Source organism: Serinus canaria, chromosome 8 (genome assembly GCF_022539315.1).
Source record: "Serinus canaria isolate serCan28SL12 chromosome 8, serCan2020, whole genome shotgun sequence".
NCBI classification, from domain to species: Eukaryota; Metazoa; Chordata; class Aves; order Passeriformes; family Fringillidae; genus Serinus; species Serinus canaria.
In genome coordinates, this window is record NC_066322.1 from 977,974 (window position 1) to 997,882 (window position 19,909).

At 50.0% G+C, this 19,909-nt stretch overlaps 1 protein-coding gene across 2 annotated transcripts; it reads right to left on the reverse strand.

Annotated features, from left to right (window-relative positions):
• Window positions 1–12: 12 nt before the first annotated feature.
• On the reverse strand, window positions 13–18,957 carry ANKRD13C (ankyrin repeat domain 13C). Of its 2 annotated transcripts, XM_009088798.4 has the most exons (13): window positions 18,528–18,957; window positions 14,439–14,480; window positions 12,898–13,002; window positions 11,863–11,948; window positions 10,802–10,847; window positions 10,045–10,111; window positions 8,653–8,797; window positions 7,815–7,946; window positions 6,901–7,062; window positions 6,139–6,218; window positions 5,432–5,530; window positions 4,750–4,850; window positions 13–3,956 (listed from the first exon to the last, which is right to left on the reverse strand). In XM_009088798.4, the coding sequence occupies exons 1-13, from the start codon at window positions 18,832–18,834 to the stop codon at window positions 3,826–3,828; spliced, it is 1,503 nt and encodes a 500-aa protein (XP_009087046.2). In that variant the 5' UTR covers window positions 18,835–18,957; the 3' UTR covers window positions 13–3,825. The 2 variants fall into 2 exon arrangements, with proteins under 2 accessions (XP_009087046.2, XP_050833386.1); XM_050977429.1 differs by lacking the exon at window positions 5,432–5,530.
• Window positions 18,958–19,909: the final 952 nt, after the last annotated feature.

The following is a 19,909-nucleotide window of genomic DNA, read 5'->3' on the forward strand; positions in this document are numbered from 1 at the left end:
CCGAGAAGAGGCTGTAATGAAAATGCAGGATTTTATTTAAAAAATGACCAAGAAAATGCCCTTGCAGAACGCAGCAGCAGGAGCTCGTTCCCTCCCCTCCGGTCCCGCTCCCACAGCGCAGCCGAGGCCCGGCGGGACAGGAGAGGGAAGCCTGGATTGCACAGGTGGAGCAGCTTCCAAATCCAACAGCATAGTTTGGTCTTTATTCTAACAAATGATACAACCCAAAGTGACTATGAGTGAAGGGAAGGGGAAACCAGGGAGCGGACGACAGGAAAACCAAGAGAGGTGACTCATTTTCCATGGGAGTTACAAACTGTCAGGAAAAGAAAAGTGAAACTGCAGCATTACAGGAATTGGTTAATCCGGATTAAATAACGCAGTTCTCCTGGCGGGAATTACAACTCAGGAGCAGAGACAGAAAATAACAGAGGGCTGCTGGGAATATCAACGGAACCCGGGGGGATTCCAGCACAAACACATCCGGGAGGGACAAACGGACTCAACGCAGGAACGGGGAACTGCTGTGCTGGGAGTGCAGTGGCTGGACAGCAGCTCCAGAGAGGAAATCCAGGGTGTTCCCTTTGCCACGGGACAGAGCAGGAGCGTGGAAGACCAGAGGAACGGTTTGGTTCAGAAACAACCCGCGGGATCCTTCCGCAGTGAGGTCGGAATTGGGTTGAGCAAAATTCCTGGTTATCTTTTAAGAGCCATAAAAAACCTCAGGAAAACAAGAAGTGGTGGGAGGGGAGTCCCAGCCTGGGCAGGAGCAGCAGGATGTGATTCCCACCAGCCTGGTCCAGCTCCCTTCTCCTGCCCTGGATACTGACCCCAGCTGGGGAGTCCAGGGCTGCTCCTGGTCCCCCTGACATTCCCAGGCCACAGGGACGAGCTGGAGCTGCTACAGACACTCTCCATGGATCTGTGCTCACTCCCAGGGACCAAACCCTCCTGGTACACCTGGCCTGGCCTCCAGGAAAACAGGAAAAGCAGAGTTGAGGATCTGCTGGATCAATGCTGGAAGTTCCCAGAGCCACGGGACAGGGGAAGGACCCTGTGCCTCGGGCTGGGGCTGGGAAAACCCTGGAGACACATCCGGGCCCACAAACATTCCTTGTGTCCATGCAACACAACCCAGTGACAAAAACAGGCTTTAGTGGAGAAAACATGGATATAAACATGGATCTCAACATGAGCAGCACCTTGGGATCCACAGGCTCAGCCCAGTGTCCCTGTGACTGAGAATTCCTGCAGTGCATCCATCGGGAATGCCCAGGTGTCCCTACTTGTGAGAACTCCTCACCTGGAATGTTCAGACAGGAAACACATCCCAGGAGGAGGGATAGTACTGAGAGCAGCTCCAGGAGCCCAGGGGCTGCCCTGGGAGCTGGGGAACAATCCAAGGAATTCCCATCCCTCAGCTGCACAGGGAGAGCAGGAGCAACCAGGATTCCCTGGGATAACCCAGAACAAGGACAGCCCCAAAGCTCTGCCCACATTCCAAGACAGAATAAACCTTAGGAGCAGCTTCCTGCAACCCTTCCTGCAGCCCCTGGAAGTGTCCCAGGGAGCAGCCATGTCCCGGGGGGTGAAAATCCCCCAGGTCTGCAGCCAGAGGCCACAGGAACCACAGGCAACACTTCCAGGACCTGCCCTGGGCTTTGGGCACACACCCCGCAGCCACCAGGGGCTGGTCCAGAGGGGACAGAGCCACAGGAGGCCACCCAAAACCCTTTTTGTTTTCCAGTTCCAAGGCCAGGATCCACCCTGGGATCCAGCAGTGGCTGCCCAGGCCCCACAGCCCCAGCAACACTTCCACGGAGCCAGGGAAGAATTTGGGATGACCAAAAATGCAAAGGAACACAAACCCATGGATCCTCCCTGTACAAAAGAGAGCAAAGGGAGTTCTGCCATTCACCTTGGGGAGGAACCTCTCACCACTGGAATTCCCAAGGAATGGGGTGCCCTGTAAGGCACCTGGCACAGGTCTTGCAGCTACACAAACCATCCTGAGGGGTCCCCTGGAGGGGACAGGGGACCCCTGGGAGGGGAAGAGCCCTGTGCTGCCCCACAGGCACCAATCCAAGCTCCAGCTCAGCCCCATGGACATCCCCAGTCTGTCCCAGAGGATCCCACCTGGCTCCCAGGAGCAGCACAGACAATGTCAGTTCATCCCAGAGGTGTGAAACACGTCAGGAATTCATCATGACTTGGGAAAACAAGTTCCATCATTCCCAGAGGATGCTCCACACCTGCCCTGACATGGCACTGCAGGAGTCATTTCCCTTTGCTTGTTTTCCCTAAAGTTTCATTTTGGATTTGAGTTTGAATTGACAACAAAGCTGCACTGCTCCCCTGTCCCAGGGCTTCCCTGTTCCCCAGGACCACAGAGGAGCTGGGAAAGGACCAACCCCACCCTCCCACTCCAGTGCTCCTGGACTTTGCTGACAGTGCTTCCCTGGGCCCCCTGCACGTCCGTCCCCAGAGCAGCCTCTTTGGGATGGATCACAGATTCCAGCAGTTTGGAATTCCCTGCTCTCAGGTGTGCCTGACACCTTGCCCTGTGCTGAGCCCCTCCCTTGTCCCTCGTGCTCAGCACAGCTGCTCCCTCCACTGAGCATCAATGATCCTCTTCCTTATAAACTTTGATCCTTAACTCTATGGAATTCCAGAAAAAGTTTTACCTACAGTGCACAAAGAATATAATTTGGAAAATATTTACATTTTTGTACAATGACACCACAGCACTTGAATCTAATTTTCTTCATACAAACAAATAGCACCATCAGCCTTCTGCACAAATCTTGCCTAACAAACCCCAAAACGGTGAATTATTGTTAAATGAGGAGACTGGAACAACTGGGAGGAGCTGGAGTACTGAACCATCAATGAAGAGGAGCTGGACAAGATGAACTTTAAGGTCCCCCCACCCCAAACCAGTCAGGGATTCTCTGTGATTTAAACACGAAGAGGCAGGAAATGAACATGGGAACACCCCAGAGAAAGCTGCCCGTGAGCACCACGATGGCCCCGAGTGCAGGGAGAGCTCCTCCCTCCTGCGGGAAGGGGCAATGCCTGAGCCCCTCCCAGCTCCCACAGCCTGACCTGGTGGTGCTCGGCCTTTCTGGGACACCTCTCCCAAGCGAGGGTCAAACAAAGGATTAACAACAAGTGACATTCCTGGCCAGGCAGCCCTGGAGTGCTCCCCACCAGCCCAGGGAGCCAGGCAGGGAGCAGAGAGCAGGGAGGGAAGGGGGAATGAAGGGATCAGGCAGGGACAGCACCAGGCTGGGCCGGCGCTCCCGAGGTGCCTCGCTCCCTGCAGAGCACAGCTGGCTCTGCCTGGGTGCAGGAGGAAATCCAAGTGTCAGTGGTGCCCATTTGGTTCATTCATCTACAGCCAAGGCATTCCTTCAGGATACCTTCCAACATTCCGTGGCTGAGCTGGGAGCTCAGGGAACAGGGAGCACGGGAAGGACAGGGGGGCTCACCTCACCCCAGCCCCAGGCCCAGCTCGGTGCCAAGGTCCAGCAGTGCCTCGTGGATCACCACAAGTGTAAAAAATTTAAAAACCAGCAGCTCCTCCCAGCTGGGGGCGGCAGCTCCTGAGCCAGGAGTGGCTGTGCCAAAGGGGATGGCAGCAGGAGGCTCTGGGAAGCAGGAGCTGGAGGGGCTGGATGCCCAGTGCAGCGCCAGCTCCTTCCCTTCGCTGCGGGCTCACGAGTTCATCCCTTGCTGTGCCCCAGGGCTCTGCCCTGCTGTGGGTGCAGCCATTCCCTGGCCCTGGGATGCCAGGCTGGATGTTCCCAGGAGCTCCCAGCCCCCTTAGAGGTCGGGGAAGCGGCTGGGATCCTCCTTGTAGTCGTCGGGAATGGTGAAGATGGAGTCATCGAACTCGTCGTAGCGGAACTCCTGGAACGTCACAGTGGCCGTGATGGTGGGGAACACCGGGATGTCTGCGGGGACAGGGCACGGTCAGGGACAGCCACGAGTGGCACCAATCCCCACCCCTGCAAGGCTGGGAGCAGCCTGGGATAGTGGGAGGTGTCCCTGCCCATGGGAATGGGAGCAGGAGCTGGAATTTGAGGTCATTCCCAACCCAAACTGCTCTGGAGCGCCGTGCAAATATGGCAGAGGTAGAGCACAGCCTACCTGCTGACACAGCTCCCTGCAATTCCAGAAACCCTGTATCCCTTAGGAAAGGGGCTACTGCTTCTGGGACCAGCTAGCCCATGAATAAGCTGATCTTAGACATTTCCATCTGTTACAAATGCAATAGTTTACTATTTTTCACTTAAAATCAATCTATCACCACTAATCCTTGAAGAAAAGGAAACACAGGAATGTTACAGAACACTCCACACCTGAGATCCTCCCCTAATGCAGGAATAATCCAGCACATCCCACTGCCCTTGGAGCAAGGCCCCAGCACTTCTGTGCTCCTGAACTCTCCAGCAACACATTCCCAGGTGAGAGCTCTTCCCCAAAACTCCACAAAGACCTTATGAACATATTGCAAGAATAAAGGCCCCTGTTTCGATCTGGATTGGATATTTGGGAAAATTTCTCTTGGAAAGGGCTTTCCAGCATCCCCATGCCTGAAGGGATTTCAAAGCTGTGTGGATGTGGCACTGGGAGACATGGGGCAGTGGTGGCCTTGGCAGTGCTGAGGAATGGTTGGACTCAGAGGGCTTTTCCAACCTAAAATTCTGGATAAATAAAGCCCCAGGAGTTGCTGTGTGCTCTTACCTAATTTGACAGGAAAGCCTGGTGGAAGCTTCATTTGAACAAATTCTCTAAGTTTGTTAAAGTGCTTGAAGGGTGCAATGACTTCTAAGACATTCAACAACCTGCAAAGGAGAGCAGAGCCCATGACAGATCCTCCTGCCACAAACACCCTGCCCCTCTGGACAGAAAAACATGATCCAAAGGGCCCAGGGGACACAGAGGGTGACAATGACATCATTCCCCTTCTCCATCCCAGGGCTTCGGGGTCACCCCGCCTCCAGAATGACAACAAACCAACACCAGGATAGCAATTCCTTGCCCTCATTTTCCACAGGAGATGAGGGATGAGGTACCACCCCCCCTTCTCCATGGACATGTGGAACCAACCTGGCTTTGCACTGGTTTAGGGGACACAATTTTGTGCTAACATTTATTACAGGGAAAACCATTTCAGAATTCTGTGGGATCAGACACCAGTTGCTGATAACCCTGTCCAAAACTCTGCTCTTATCAAGCCAGGTAAGGACTTGGCTCTTCCCCAGCCCCAGCAGCTCCCAGATTCCCAGTTTAAGGGATTCCTTGCTCAACAGCCTGACTGCACTCCCAGCTCCCATTCCTGGGGATCTGGAGGCCTCTGCAGCTCATGAACATGTTAAAACATTCCCAACAGGAATGACTCCTGTGGCCAGGAGCTTTGACTCACGATTCGATTCCTAAGGGGAATTCCTGGCTCATTGCTATCGTGGCTTTGAAGGTTTTCTTGCTCTCCTTGCAGACCAGCTCCCTGCCCAGGTGAGGAGCTCTGTGAGGGAGAGGCAAAGTCAGTGCTTCCCAGGAAAATCCTGGGTTTAGAGGAAGGAAAACAGACTTGGGCTGGAAAACATCAGGGAGGAATCCCTACTTTCAAAGAGTTTGCTTTATTGTAAAGCTGTGCAGAATAAAGACAAAAAACCTCTTAATTTAGATTACTCTGAGTTCTGCTAAACCAGGAGACAAGACAAAATCAGGAAAACTACTCCAATAAAATAATTCTTCATGAACACGGTGTTAATAAACCCTACAGGAAGTGTTTATTAACCATTACCCAGGAAGTGTTAACACTACAGGAAGTGTTTATTACCCCCATGGCAGGGGGTGGAACTGGATGGGCTTTAAGGTCCCTTCCAGCCCAAAGCATTCCAGGATTCCCTGCCTGAAGCTGAGGCACTGACACTGATACACACAAGGATCACTTCCCAGCCCTCTGGAGAACAAACACCGAGACACCAAACCCAGCGCTCCTCCCTCCTCACAAAACCACACACGAGTGGCACCCCCAGGTGGAGAACCCAAACCCCCCCAGACCCCCCAGGCCCATGGCAGGGATGCAGAGGTGTCCCTGGAACCCCTGGCAGGCCCAGCAGCACTCACTTGCCACTCTCTGCAGAGATGTACTCCTCCCAGGAGATGGTGTTGGGGGACGGCGGCGTCAGCGACTGCCGGCGCACGGGCTGTGGGACAAGCACAGCTCAGCTCAGAGCTCCTTCCTTCCCTCACCCTGGCATTCCCACCTGGAGCTGCCCCTCAGCTCCAGCCACAGTCACAGCCTGCCCTGCTCAGGCCAGCCCCTGCTCTCAGCCCCCACGGACACTTTCCATAGGACTGGGCTGTGCTGCTCCACCATAATGAGTTAATTCAGGGCTCTGAGTGCCAAGGCAGCAGCTCCAGCTCACACAGAAATAAATTAATCACTTTAAAAGCTCTGTGTGTGTTCCCAGCTGAAGCCTGGCTCCTTCTGAAGAGCTCTTGATTTCCTGGTGCTAATCACAGGCTTCCTCCCATTTTAATGAAGCTCAAAGGAGCACGATTGCCTTTCTGGCTTCTCTTTCATTCCCAACAATCAACATTGGGTCTAAAGAATCTGCAGTTGATTTGCCACAGCCAAACCCCTCATCTCTTCTAAGAGACAAATTAAGGCTGAATACCCAATATAACCACAGAAATCCTTCCCTGTGTGCACTAATCAGGCTAATTCATTAATGCATCACCAAAATTATACTTGTGGGTCATGTTTGTGATTTTTAGATTATGCCAATCAAAAGAAAATAAAAACATTATCTATGTATTTTGCACCACGAGGAGTGGTGTGCGAGATTATTCTCCCACATCCTGGGCAAAGTTAACCAGCTATACCTCAAAATTCTGCTCCATGAGGTTTCCCCCTTTGCTCAGGCTCTCCATGATTGCTTTATTCCGAAGGATGTCCTCCTCACTGAGATGTTCCCTTCTTTTCCTGGATTCCAGCACAAGTCCATTCACCAAGTAGAAATCTGCCAGGAAGTTTCCTACTCTTTCCTGCATGAAAGGAATCAGGAATGGGGACATTAATAACTCACAGAATATAAAATCAAAACATTTTGATTCTTGCGTATCAAATAATGGAATAGGGGAATTTGGGGATTGAGCTGGAATTCCCCCAGCCCCCCACATGGGCTGGCAGTGGGCAATCCCAAAAATCCAGCAGGAACAGGTACTTCTTATGGAGGAAAGCTTTAAGACAGAGGTTGCTGAAGAATTTGAGTGAAATCCCTTTCCAGAGCACTCCCATCCCTGCCTTTCTCCAGCAGGAACACACAGAATCCTTCCTGCCCTCCCTGGAATCAACCTGCAGAGATCAGAACCTCCTGGAACAAAACCATTCCCAGCACCATCTGTCCTCCTCTGCCCAACAGCTACAGAATCCTTCTTCCTCATTCTTCCTGCTGAAGGCAGCCCAGCAGAGACATTCCACGTGGAATGAACCTGTGCTAACTGGGGATACAGGGACAGGGATTTTTCCTTTGTCCTGCACACCTTATCCTTTAGAATCCTGGATTGGTTTGGGCCAGAAGGGACCTCAAAGCCCACCCCATTCCAGCTCCCTGCCATGGGCAGGGACACCTTCCACCATCCCAGGCTGCTCCAAGCCTTGTCCAGCCTGGTCTTGGGCACTTCCAGGGATCCAGGGGCAGCCAGAGTTTCTCCAGGAAATCTGCTCCAGTGTTTCTTGCAATGCCTTTCCCTCCTCCCTCCTGCCCAGCAGCAGGCTCTGAGCTCCCCTCACTCACAGTTTTGTCCTCCCTGAAGAGCCACCCCGTCTGGGCCCGTGTGAACGTGATGGATTTGGTGGATAAAGTGGCAGAGTAAATATCACTGCTCATCAAAATGTCAACCTCCTCTTCTGTCTCCATCTCAGATTCCTGGAAGAAAAATTCCTAAATACTCAACAGAACGCAGCAGACAAGGATTGCTTCCTCTGAAGATACACACCAATGAACACAGATCCATAAGCCTTGTCCTTTGGATCTTTTCCCAGAAGCAGCATTTCCTGCATTTTCATCGGTTTCATAAAACCTCTGGCCAAATGGTTTCCACATAGTTTAATCTTGAATATTAATGTGAATAAAGCATCCCAATGGGATTTATGCAGCAGCTCAGCAGCCACACCCTTTCCACAGGCAATAATCCATCTGCTTAAGTGATTGGGGGATAAAGTTGTAATTAAAGACTTGACTAATTACAGGGGGTCCAGCGAGTCAGACCCTCACGTTGTTACCAGCTGAACTGGCCATGGAGTGACTAAAAGGATGCAAAGCAGAGGGAACAGGTCTGAAAACCCACCTGAGGACACCTAAGCTAAGCCCAGTGGAAAGGTTAAAAGCAGCACATCATAATTTAAACCACATCTTTCCAGTCTCTTCCCATTCCAGCTTCTCCTCAACCAGAAATCTGGATTCAGAGCTGGTTTCCCTCACAACATTCGATGTCACCTTCACAGCTCAAGTTGGAACAACTGAGGAAAAAATTCTTTGGTTTGCAGTTCCTTGGGTGTTTCTGAGGCAAATTTTGTTTGATACATTCCCAAAAAAGCCTGGGATGCATCCCACCCCCTTCCCAGAGCTTTACCTCGTGGTGTATTCGCTGGTAAACTTTTTGCTCATTGTCTAAAACTACAAAAGATTCGGAGGGTGCGGCGTCACCGTTAAAAATGAAGCTTAAATCCCCTCGTTGGCACTTCATGTCAGTAAAGTCTATCAGAGTTGTGTCCAGCCTGTGAAAACAACACCAAATTTCACAAAAATGACCGATAAACACAGGAGGAAATTCAGCTTTCAAGCAGGAAAGTGAATTTTTTTAATGGTAAACAAACACATAAAGGGCTGAGTTTTCATAGGATTTCATAATTGAGGCTTGGATGCAGAAATTGGCAAAAAATTGCTATAAAGGTGAAGTTTCCTTCAGAAAATTGTATTTAATACTGCCAGTATGAGGAGGGGAGGGGGAGACAATCTATTCAGTGCTACACACAGAGAAACAACTCCTCAGCAGGGTCCTGACTCGAGTAACAACATTGGGACACGACCCAAAATCTGAAGAGGACTCAGAAATAAACTAATTTTTAAATTTTTATTTATTTTCATTGCTATTTCTGTTTTTTCTCCCTCACCAACAGCAAGGAAATGCTCCTGCAGACCTGAATAACTGGAAGAAGATGGAGCTAAGACCATGGATCTCTGTAGCAATTCCTATCCAGTACTGGCAGAGCATTTACTTCCCATAGAAAGGTGGATAAAGAACCTGAACTGGGTGACTTCAACTCAAAGTGGTGAGGGATTAAAACTCCTCATAGATTTGCCTCTGATTCCAAGGAAAAACCTCTATTTAACTATTTCCCCTCAGTTCAAGCCTCATACAGGCAGAGCATTGAGAAATGAGAAGGAAAGCAACAGCCCCAGACTCAAATTTCACCTAAAAATTCACTTTACAGACCCAAGCTGCCCCTTTAATACAACAAAAATTTCTACAGATTGAACCCCCAGGATTATATTCTTGCCTCTTTGTTTTAAATTTTGGCCCCTAAAGAAAATGCCAGAAAATACATTTGGTTCCAAACTAAAAAGAGCTGAGCTTGGAGAGACTCCTGAAACCCCCTACTGAGTTTGTGAATTAAACACCTTAAAGAGAGAAATCATATCACTTTTTGGTTGTTTGTTTTTTTAAGTAGAGACTGGAGCAGCAACACTTCTCCAGGAAATACTGGAATTTATTTGCAATTGTGTTATAAATACCCAATCCCTGTTTTTCACTGGCACATCTGGCAGATAAAGCCTTATCCAGCTGAACTGCTCTTGCTCTATATTTCAGTTATATTCAGCTCAAAAGAGATAATCAGAGAGCCTGAAATTCCAAGGCTCAGTGCTGTGTCATGGGTGAGCCCAGGCTCCTCAGGGATTCAGGCTCACTGGAATCCAGCTTTTCCTTGGCACTGAAGAATTTGGGTACAAAAGCAGCACTCACCTGATATTTATACCTTGTTTGTGTATTTTACATGCATCAGAAGGCAGAATTCGGGAAAGTAAAGGCACTAAAGGAGGGAGAGAAAAGGCAATCAGGGCACTGAGATCCCTCTGCAAAGTATTCCTATTAAAACCATTCCATCAGTTTGATTCTGGGTGTGTTTTAATGCAAATACAGAATTTTCCATCATCATCTCAATCAAACACAACATCAGAGGCATTTCTATTTGATAAAATTGATTTTTTTGTAATTGTAATTGCACACCCTGCTTCCAATATCAGACAGAATTTGTATTCCCATCACAGGTAAACCATTTATAAATCCTAATAACTGTGGCTGTTCATAGTTTGAATTCTGGGATTGATGTAATGCACACCAAGGGAAAGCCTGGCTCCAATTAAAGCAGAACAGCCACAAGCATAAAACTGGTCCAAGGTATTAATATTAATTACTAAATTAATGAAACACAAAGTCATGGAATCCCAGAGTGGTTTGGGTTGGAGGGACCTTAAGGATCATCCCATCCCACCCCCCTGCCATGGCCCAGGCTCTTCAAGCAAAGAGCTACTTCCCCTCTTAGTGAGTCACTGGATAAGAGAATTCAGCTCCAAAAGTGAATAAGCAAAAAAATAAATGTGGAAGAAGTTGTGTGTCCTTTCCTCAGCACTGAGACTGTTCCAGCACAAAGCAGAGGAGAACAAGTGTGCTGCAGGCTGATTGCATTATCTCCCTGGGGAAGGGACATGGAAGCACTCACCCCAACTTTGAAAATCCCAGTGAAGCTCTAGATAGAAGTCACCTAGCTGAGAAGAAAAGAAGAATGTGTGAACAAGCTTCTCAGGCTAAATAACTGTAAAATTTGCTGGAAGATAGGCAGAAGTTGTGTTTGGCAAAGAAAACTTTCTCTAATGTTGTACTTGAATTTGTACTGAACTTAAACATCACTGAAGCTTTAGCTGCAGTAGAATCAATAATGACAAAATGATGTAACTAATTTGAACTCACATTTTTAATCGTTTCTTAATACTAGGTCAACTATCAAGCCCTGGATTGCAAAAGATTTATTGGAAGCATGTGTTTAAAAAACACCTATGGAGCCCTCTGCTTGCTTCGATTGATCCCATCCAATCCCACGGAATTAGAATTAATTTACAATAATTAATGAGTCAAGTTTCAGGCAGGAGTGTTGCAAAGACCAATTGCCACTGGTCTCATGGAAATGTGCTGAAGTCACCAGGTCAGACCTCCTGTGCCTCCAGAGCACATGTGAGCCAGAGCCAACCCCACCACGAGGTGCTCAGGGATCACAACACAGCTCAGCTTTCACAGGGACACTTTAATTAATTTCTGATAAATAACTGGGCTTCTACAAATTGTGGTCCCCAAACTGAGCAATATTTCACTGTGCCCAAGGGGAACTGGCTGCTGGATGCTGATGGAGGATGAAACCAAAATCTCCTCCATCACTGGACAAGAGTCATTTGGGGACTGAACAGACCAGGAAATTATTCATTGACACAAGATTAAAGAAAGCCTTAAAAATCTAATGAAATAGAGATTCTTTATCTCTGAGATTGCAATGATTATGAGCAGGTCTGCCTCACACAAACCCTTCATTTGAATTTCTAGAAGTTGAAAGGAAGTATTACCTTAAAATAAATATAATTCTGTGACCCCTTAAAAGAGAGCCAAGATTGCTTTTAAGGGCAGAAGATTGGTAAAAACGTGGAAAAAACTTCCTGGCAGTTTTCCAGAGTGTCCATACCCAGAGCACAAGTCACTGTTTTCAACCCATCTGGTTTTGTCAGCACAACTCACCTCTTTCAGGGCTTTTAATAACCGAGGTCGCTTCTCTTCAACACTTTCCCTGGACTGCTGCTTGAGCTTCCTCAGGAGTGCTGAAACTACACAGGAATTAACCCGTGAACTCTGGCTGTTTGGTAATTATAGATGAGTGTCTTACTTGAGGTCTTAAACCCAACAATGCAATGGAACATTTCATCAGACCTGAGGAATCAATCCCAGTTACAGGAACTGCACATTAACCTGCTCGGATCACCCCAGGAAGAAAAGCCTCAATAATTGTTTGTAAAATTAACTACAGAATCATGCCAAGAGGGTTTGTGCATAGGTATTAGTAAATATGTGGATACAAATATACTGAGTAACATCTACTCCACTGAGAAACTCAGTAGTGAGGAGCTGACAAGAGAATGTTGTTGGTGGATGATAAACTAGTGCACTAATATATTAATAATACATTTATATGTGTAATATATAGAGAGTTTCTGCTATAGGAATGCACCACCACACATGGTAATACCAAACACTATTAACATTCACCAGTGAGAAGCAGCAGAATAATTTCCCTTTGCTACTCCGTGTCTGAGGTGAATAAATAATTCTTGAATAATACATAATATGTAAATTACATTTTCCCACTGGCCTGTTGAGATGCAGCCTAAAAGCCACATCCCACTGGCAACTGATACATAAACAAACCAGTGACCACAGGGAGCAGGCCAAGGAGATGATCCCACCCAGCCCAGATCCATTTGGATCCTGTCCCTGCCATTCCAAACCCAGAATATGCTCGTGCAGAGCTTTCCCAATGCCCTCAGTCTAGCAGAGTTAACAGTTTGCTTATGTAACCCAGTGCAATTTCTTGTCAAGGAAATGGATGTGCCTGATCATGTTCAGATATAAAATGTTCAGCTGATTAAGAGAAACCCTTCAGAGAGCTGAAAGAGGGCTGTGGGAAAATAACCCAGCCTGAGAGCTCTGCTTTCCTGTTCTCAATGAGGCCCAATTTGGGATTAACTGGCAAACTGGGATGAATGAAGAGGTGCTTACTCATCTGTCTGTCTCCATAGCTGATGGCTTCGGCCAGAGGGCTCCATCCCTGAGCGTTTTTCACCTTTACTGGAGCATTATGGGCTAAAAGCAGGTGGGCACATTCTGGAACAAAATATCCACAGTTATTTACAGTAAAGGATGCAGCATGAGCAGTCAGAATAAAACTCTACCAAAGCAATTAATATCAGAGATACTACACAGATTATCAAAACACATATCTGGGTTCTGACTCACTCTAACAAACAAAGCCATTTATGCAAGTACTTCCAGCACTTCCCTGTTCAATATTACCACTAAAAATAATTGGTGATCAGCCACCAATTATATAACACTGAGGAGACTTGTCCCTCCTGCTATGTGGAGTTTGCTTTTTATAATATTTCTGCATGTCAGATACACACACACCACTATGGAACAAGGATATTTATATTTAATGTATGACATCAGCTCTCTCTGGTGCACACACAAAGCAGAGAGATACCTCAGGGCCTTCATCCCTCTCCAAGGGGTGAATGGATCACGGGGACACGGATCTGGGGCAACTCCCATCAGGTACAAGGGAGGCAGAGGAGGCTGAGGCACCAACACATCCCTGTGTGCCAGAACATCCTGGGGAATCGGGGATTTAAAGAGGGCAAACAGGCACCTCTGTTCCAGGAAAGCCTCAGAGCAGGTGTGGAACCAACAGCTGCATTCCCCATCCACAGGTGGACATGATGGTGGAAAACTGAAGGAAGCAAGGAGGGTTTCAGTGCTCCCATGTGCTCCTTGGAAATGGTTCCTCAGTTTCCAACCACAGGGAAACCTCAGCACATGTCACTAAAGCCACCCTGAGCCATCTGGAGGCCATGCAGCAGGGCCCAGCTGTCTCATCACCAAGACAGGGACTTCCTGGGTTATTTTCCTACCACGGGTGCCACAGGAAACTGCACTGGTCATTCCAGATGCAGCAGCTGTGAGTCAGTGGCAGGCTGAGTGGCTGGGGAGGAAGAGATCCCTCCCTGCTGAATGAACTGTCTCCTGTGGGATAAACAAAGGCCCTGACTAACCCAGCCAAGACACTGAGGGATTTTTATGGCTCCTTAAACAGTGCCCAGGACAAGAACATCACTCTGCAGGGAGCAGGCAAATCAGCTTGGAATCACCAGCCAGACTCTATTTCCAGTTCAATAAACAGGCTGGGAGAGCTGGGGGTGTTCATCTGGAGAGGAGAAGGCTCCAGGGAGAGCTCAGAGCCCCTTGCAGGGCCTGAAGGGCTCCAGGAGAGCTGCAGAGGGACTGGGGACAAGAGGAGACAGGAAAGGGGGAATGGCTTCCCACTGCCAGAGGGCAGGGTTAGGTGGGATATTGGGAATAAAGCTCAGATTTCTTTTCCCACTCTTCTTCTCCAAATCCATGTGGCATCTTCTTTCCAGAAAACTTCACTAGCTTGAAACACATGATCACATTCAGGAAAGTGCAAAAAAACCCCTTTTTTCCTCTTGCCCCCACATCTTCAGCATCACTTGAAAGGTAACAAAACAAATGGTTCTACCCACCTTTATGTCCCAACATCACAGCAAGATGTAAAGGAGTGTTTCCTAAAAGAAACCAGAAATAAAAGAGATGAGATTAAAGTTACCAGAATCCACTGCAATCCCTTCCTTAGGAAACTCCAGTTCCTGCTCTAACCCAGGAACACAACAACACCTACCACAGGAGTGACATTTGCCTGGATTATAATTGTCAAAATAAATACATTGAGACACATTTCATGGGCCAAGAGAGGGTTTTTAATGATATCTGGAAACTCACTCCAGGCAAAGAGGTCCAGAGGTGTCTCTGAGAAAGACACAACCCCGCTGCTCCCCATGGGCTGAAGGGTCTGATCCCTTCCCAGCCTGACATATCTGGGTTAAAAGCTACTCACAGATATGATACTGATTAAAAATTTAACAGCCTGTTTTATTAATATTTCAAAGATTGAGTACTCATTTTTTACAACTACAGTACTGGGCATATTGAGAAGAAACAGCACCATCACTACAAAGCTGCCTTTTGGCTGTTTCCAAAGAAAGCTTTGGAGATGATCAGCAGCCTCTCAAACCTGTCCCCATTTTCCTGGTGATGCTCGTGACACAGGTGGTATTTGTGTTGTTAAATATTCACTGTGAGGCACCCAGAGCTGTTTTTCCTGGATTAATGCTGCTACCAGGCTCATGACACACTTTACTTAGGGAGCTTAAAGATGTGAAGTTCTTCCATTTAACTGTATTTTGCACATTTAAACATCTTAGAGCAGTCAAGAGAAAAAAAAAGCTGGAAAACAAATTTCTTGTGCAATTCTAACACACACACTCGGTTGAGAGTTATTCTCTAACTCCCATTTTGTCAGCAAGAAGAACCTGCTCCGTGCAGAGGATGTGCTGCACATCTGGAGAGGCTGCCACATGAATGCCAGCACCCTGCAGCATCAGGGGAATTCGGATGGAGATGGGAACTCTGCCCTGCCTGCCCAAGAGGGGCTGACAGGGCTGCTCAATGTGTCCTGCATCTCATCCTTGCAGGACACTGCCAGCATCCCAGGCAGCCACAGCCCAGCTCATTATACACTAACCCAGCTCAGCTCCTGCTGCTATTAATAGCTGCTCCAACATCTGGGAGCCAGCACAGCACTGGGAATCCTGGATTCTGCCAGGCCCTGGTAGGGGATGGAAATAACCTTCCTGAGGAGCCCGTTGGAGAGGGAGCCACACTGTGTGCCCAGGAAATGCAAATCAGGTGACCCAAGGGGAAACACTGTCATAAAATCATGGAGTCACAGGAACGGTGAGGGTGGAAAAGCCCTGCAGGACCACCGAGTCCAAGCTCTGCCCAATTCCCACCTTGTCACCAGCACTGGGTGCCACATCCAGCCCTTCCTTGGACACCTCCAGGGATGGGCACTCCAAACCTCCCTGGGCAGCAGTTCCAGTGCCTTTCCATGGAGAAATTCCTGCTGATGTCCAGCCCAATTCTCTCCTGACAGAACCTGGAGCCATTTCCTCTCCTCCTGTCCCAGTTCCCTGACTCTCCCCCGGCTGTCCCCTCCTGGCAGGAGCTGTGCAGAGCCACAAGGGCCCCCTGAGCCTCCTTTTCTCCAGGCTGAGCCCCTTCCCAGCTCCCTCAGCCTCTCCTGGGGCTCCAGCCCCTTCCCAGCTCCGTTCCCTGCCCTGGACATGCTCCAGCCCCTCAGGGTCTGCTGGAGTGAGGGCCTCAGAACTGACCCCAGCATTTGAGGTGAGGCCTCCTCAGTGCCCAGCACAGCCACAGCCCCTTTTCCCAAGAAATCAATGCTCCAGCAGCTCCTGGAATCCTGCCTGTGCCCATCCAGGTGGCCTGCTGGCCCAAAACCTCACCTCAAACACAGCACCTGTCCCCACACACATGGGGCTTTCACCTCTGCTGAGGTACCTGCACACCTACAGGGAGCCAGGGCTGTTTTCCAGCAAGAGGATTTGTCTGTTCAGGATTTAGGCTCTTAAATGCATGTTATAATAAAACTATAAGTCATCTACTAGGTGTAGCTACAGGCTTCTCCCAGGAAACTCATTGTTTGGGAATAATGACACTGGCCTTCCCCTGGGCAGTGATTTGGAGGTTAATTTAGGAAGCTGGGTAGGCACTCAATTAACACTCGATTGCTTTTAGCAGAGCAGCAGGAGTCTCTTATTCCACAGGATCTGGCTTTCCTGCACTGAACCAACAACAAAACAGGCCTGGATCATTAACAATAAGTTCTCTCTCCCCTCTGTCCAATCCTCAGCACATCCCAGGATTCCTCTGGCTTATTTCTGAGCAAATCATCAGCTGGAGTGTCCCCCAAATAATTCCCAGTTCCAGTATGTGTAAACAAGTGACAGATGGAAACAGGCAGGAAGAAAACAATAACAGGGAAATGTTACTCAGGCCTTTGGAATGTAAAACCATCAAGAGGTTTGTTGTGGTTTATTTTTTTTTTGAATAGTTCAAGTAAAAACTTGGAGGAAGATGATGAGTCAGAGATCCCCAAAGTGTCCCAACTCTGAACAGAGCTGGGAAAGCAGGCAGATATTAATTAGAATTTATATATGGATCAAAAAAGGATGGAATCAATGTGTGTGATACACACTGAGGGTGACAGCACAGCAAAGAGGGATCAGGAAGTGCCTTCAAGGAAAGCCTTGGAGCTGCTGCTGCTGCTGAGTTGCTTGAAGGGGAACTGGAGGAGGAACAGGGAGAAGCAGCAGCAGGAATAGACAGAGTGGGAAAAATCCTCCCCAAGTCTGCTGCTTTCATTCTAGCAGGATTTGCTGGAATGAAGGTGGCAGGATAAACCACCAGATCTGTAGCTGGATTTGGAGCTCTGCCCTTAGGAAAGCACTGTGCCAGTTGGAGGGAACACTCCTGCCCATCCTGGCTGGGAGCTGAGCCCTGTGTTACTCTGCAGCCCTCAGCTGCCTTCCAGTGCCCAGTGCCACCACAGACACAGCTGGAATTCCCAATTCCATCGTTCCTGCCCCCGTGCCAGCCCCAGAGATCCTTCACCTTTGTGCTCCTTTTGAATTTACAGACTACAATTAAGCAGAGCCCATCTCCTTATCAGAAACACAACACAAGCATTCCCTTTATCACAACTTCTCAGACACCACACACGTGGAACTGGGAGTTCTCCAGCAGAAATGGATCATGTTACTCATGAAACAGCTATTAAAAACAGAGATTAAAACCAACCATGAAGGTCAAGCTGATCCCCCAGGCTGATTTATTCATTAACAGTATAAAATATCCCCCAAATTAAAACGTTTTGAAATGTCCTGGCAAGACATGCAACATTTACAAATTTCAGAGCAGCACAAGGATCAGATTCCATCTCTGCCACTGACACTGCGGTGGACAGAGAATTTGCAGAGGAGCAGCTGAAAACAACTCTCTCAAAATCCAGAGCCACAGCATTTAAAAAGAAACGGGAGGAAAAGGACTGATTTTTGTAGCCTGGGGAAATATCAAAAACTGCTCTGCCAACAGCCAAAGGAACGGCTCAGCATCCCCCAAAGCACAAAAGTGACAGCTCAGACATCCTAAAAAAGAAAGAATCTTTTAAATGCAGTGGGGTCTTGGACACAGAGCAACACCCGGTCAGAAGCAGCTCTGCCAGCACAGTGCTGGTACTGGAGCTCACAGTGCTCATTCATATTACGAAAAACATGGAATTATGGAATGGTTTGGGTTGGAATGGACCTTAAAGCCCATCCCTGCCATGGCAGGGACACCTTTCACCGTCCCAGGATGCTCCAAGCCCTGTCCAACCAGATCTTGGACATTCCAGGGATCCAGGGGCAGCCACAGATGCTCTGGGCATCTTGTGCCAGGGCCTCTCCACCTTCCCAGGGAACAATTCCTTCCCAGTATCCCATCCATCCCTGCCTCCTGTCAGTGGAAGCCATCCCCCTTGTCCAGTCACTCCAACCCTTGTCCCCAATCCTTCCTAAAGGGGATTCACACACCCTTATGAAACTCCCTTGCAAAACTCCCAACGAATTCCCTATTTCCCGGTCCAGCATCCGCATCTCCCGCCCCACCGGGACAGGCGGCCCTGAGCCCCGGATCCCCCGGTGTGTCCCGCTCACCGTGACTGTCCTTCTGGGCGATGCCCTGCGTGCGGATGAGCGCCGAGAGCCGCCGCACGTCCCCCTTGAACACGCACTCGTGCACGGGGAAGGGGCCGCGCTCGGGCCCGGCGGGGGCGGCCCGGGCCGGCGGGCGGTGCCGGTGAGCACCGGGCCCGCGGTGCCCCCCGGCCCGCCCGCCCTTCCCGCCCGTGAAGGCGCCCCCGGGCGCCGCGGCCGCCTCGTCCTCGCCGGCCGCCAGCAGGTCCCCGTCCTCTTTGCTGGGCTTGTGGTCCCTGCGCAGCGAGCGGAGCTTCTCGCCGGTCATGGCCGGCGGAAGCGCCCGCAGCGCTCGGAGCCCGCGGGGCCGGTCCCGCCCGGAGCCCCCGGAGCGGCCGCAGCTCCGCCCGCGCCTCACGGGCCTCGGCTCCGCGCCGCCATCTTCGGCCGCCGCTCTCGCGAGACTGCGCCGCATCGAGAGAGCGCGCGGGAGGAGCCACGGAGTGACCGGGAGGGGCGGGGCGGGATCCGCCCAGCGGGCACGGCCTGAGGGGCGGTGTCGGGGATCCGTCCCAGCAACCGCGTCCTGAGGGACGGGATTGGGGATCGATCCCAACAACCGCATTCCGAGGGGAGGGATCGGGGATCGGAGATCTATCCCAACGGGCACGGCCTGAGGGACGGGGTTGGGGATCGATTCCCACAACCGCATTCCGAGGGGAGGGATCGGGGATCGGAGATCGATCCCAACGGGCACGGCCTGAGGGGCGGGATCAAGGATCGATCCCAACAACCGCATCCTGAGGGACGCGATCGGGGATCGATCCCCACAACTACGTCTTGAGAGATGAGATCGGGGATCAATCCCCACAACCGCATCCTGAGGAGTGGGATGGGGAATCGATCCCAACAACCACATCTTGAGGGAAGGGGTCGGGAGTGGATTCCAACAAACACATCCTGAGGAGCGGCATCAGGATCAGTCCCAACGGGCACACCCTGAGGGACGGGATCCATCCCAACGGGCACACCCTGAGGGACGGGATCCGTCCCAACGGGCACACCCTGAGGGACGGGATCCGTCCCAACGGGCACACCCTGAGGGACGGGATCCATCCTAACGGGCACACCCTGAGGGACGGGATCCATGCCAAAGGACACATCCCAAGGGATGGAGTCGATTCCAATGGGCACATCCTGAGGGGCCGGGACTCCATGACCTCTCTAAGCAGCTGTTCCAGTGCTCTTCCACCCTCCATGGAAAGTTCTTTGGGAAATGATGGGAGCTGGACAAGTGTTCCTCAAAGGGCAAAATGGGACAGCAGCCCTGTGGTGGTGCGAGCCCTTGTAGGTGCAGTGTCAGCTCAGAAAGGACCTGTCTGAGTTGGAGCTTCCCAATTTCC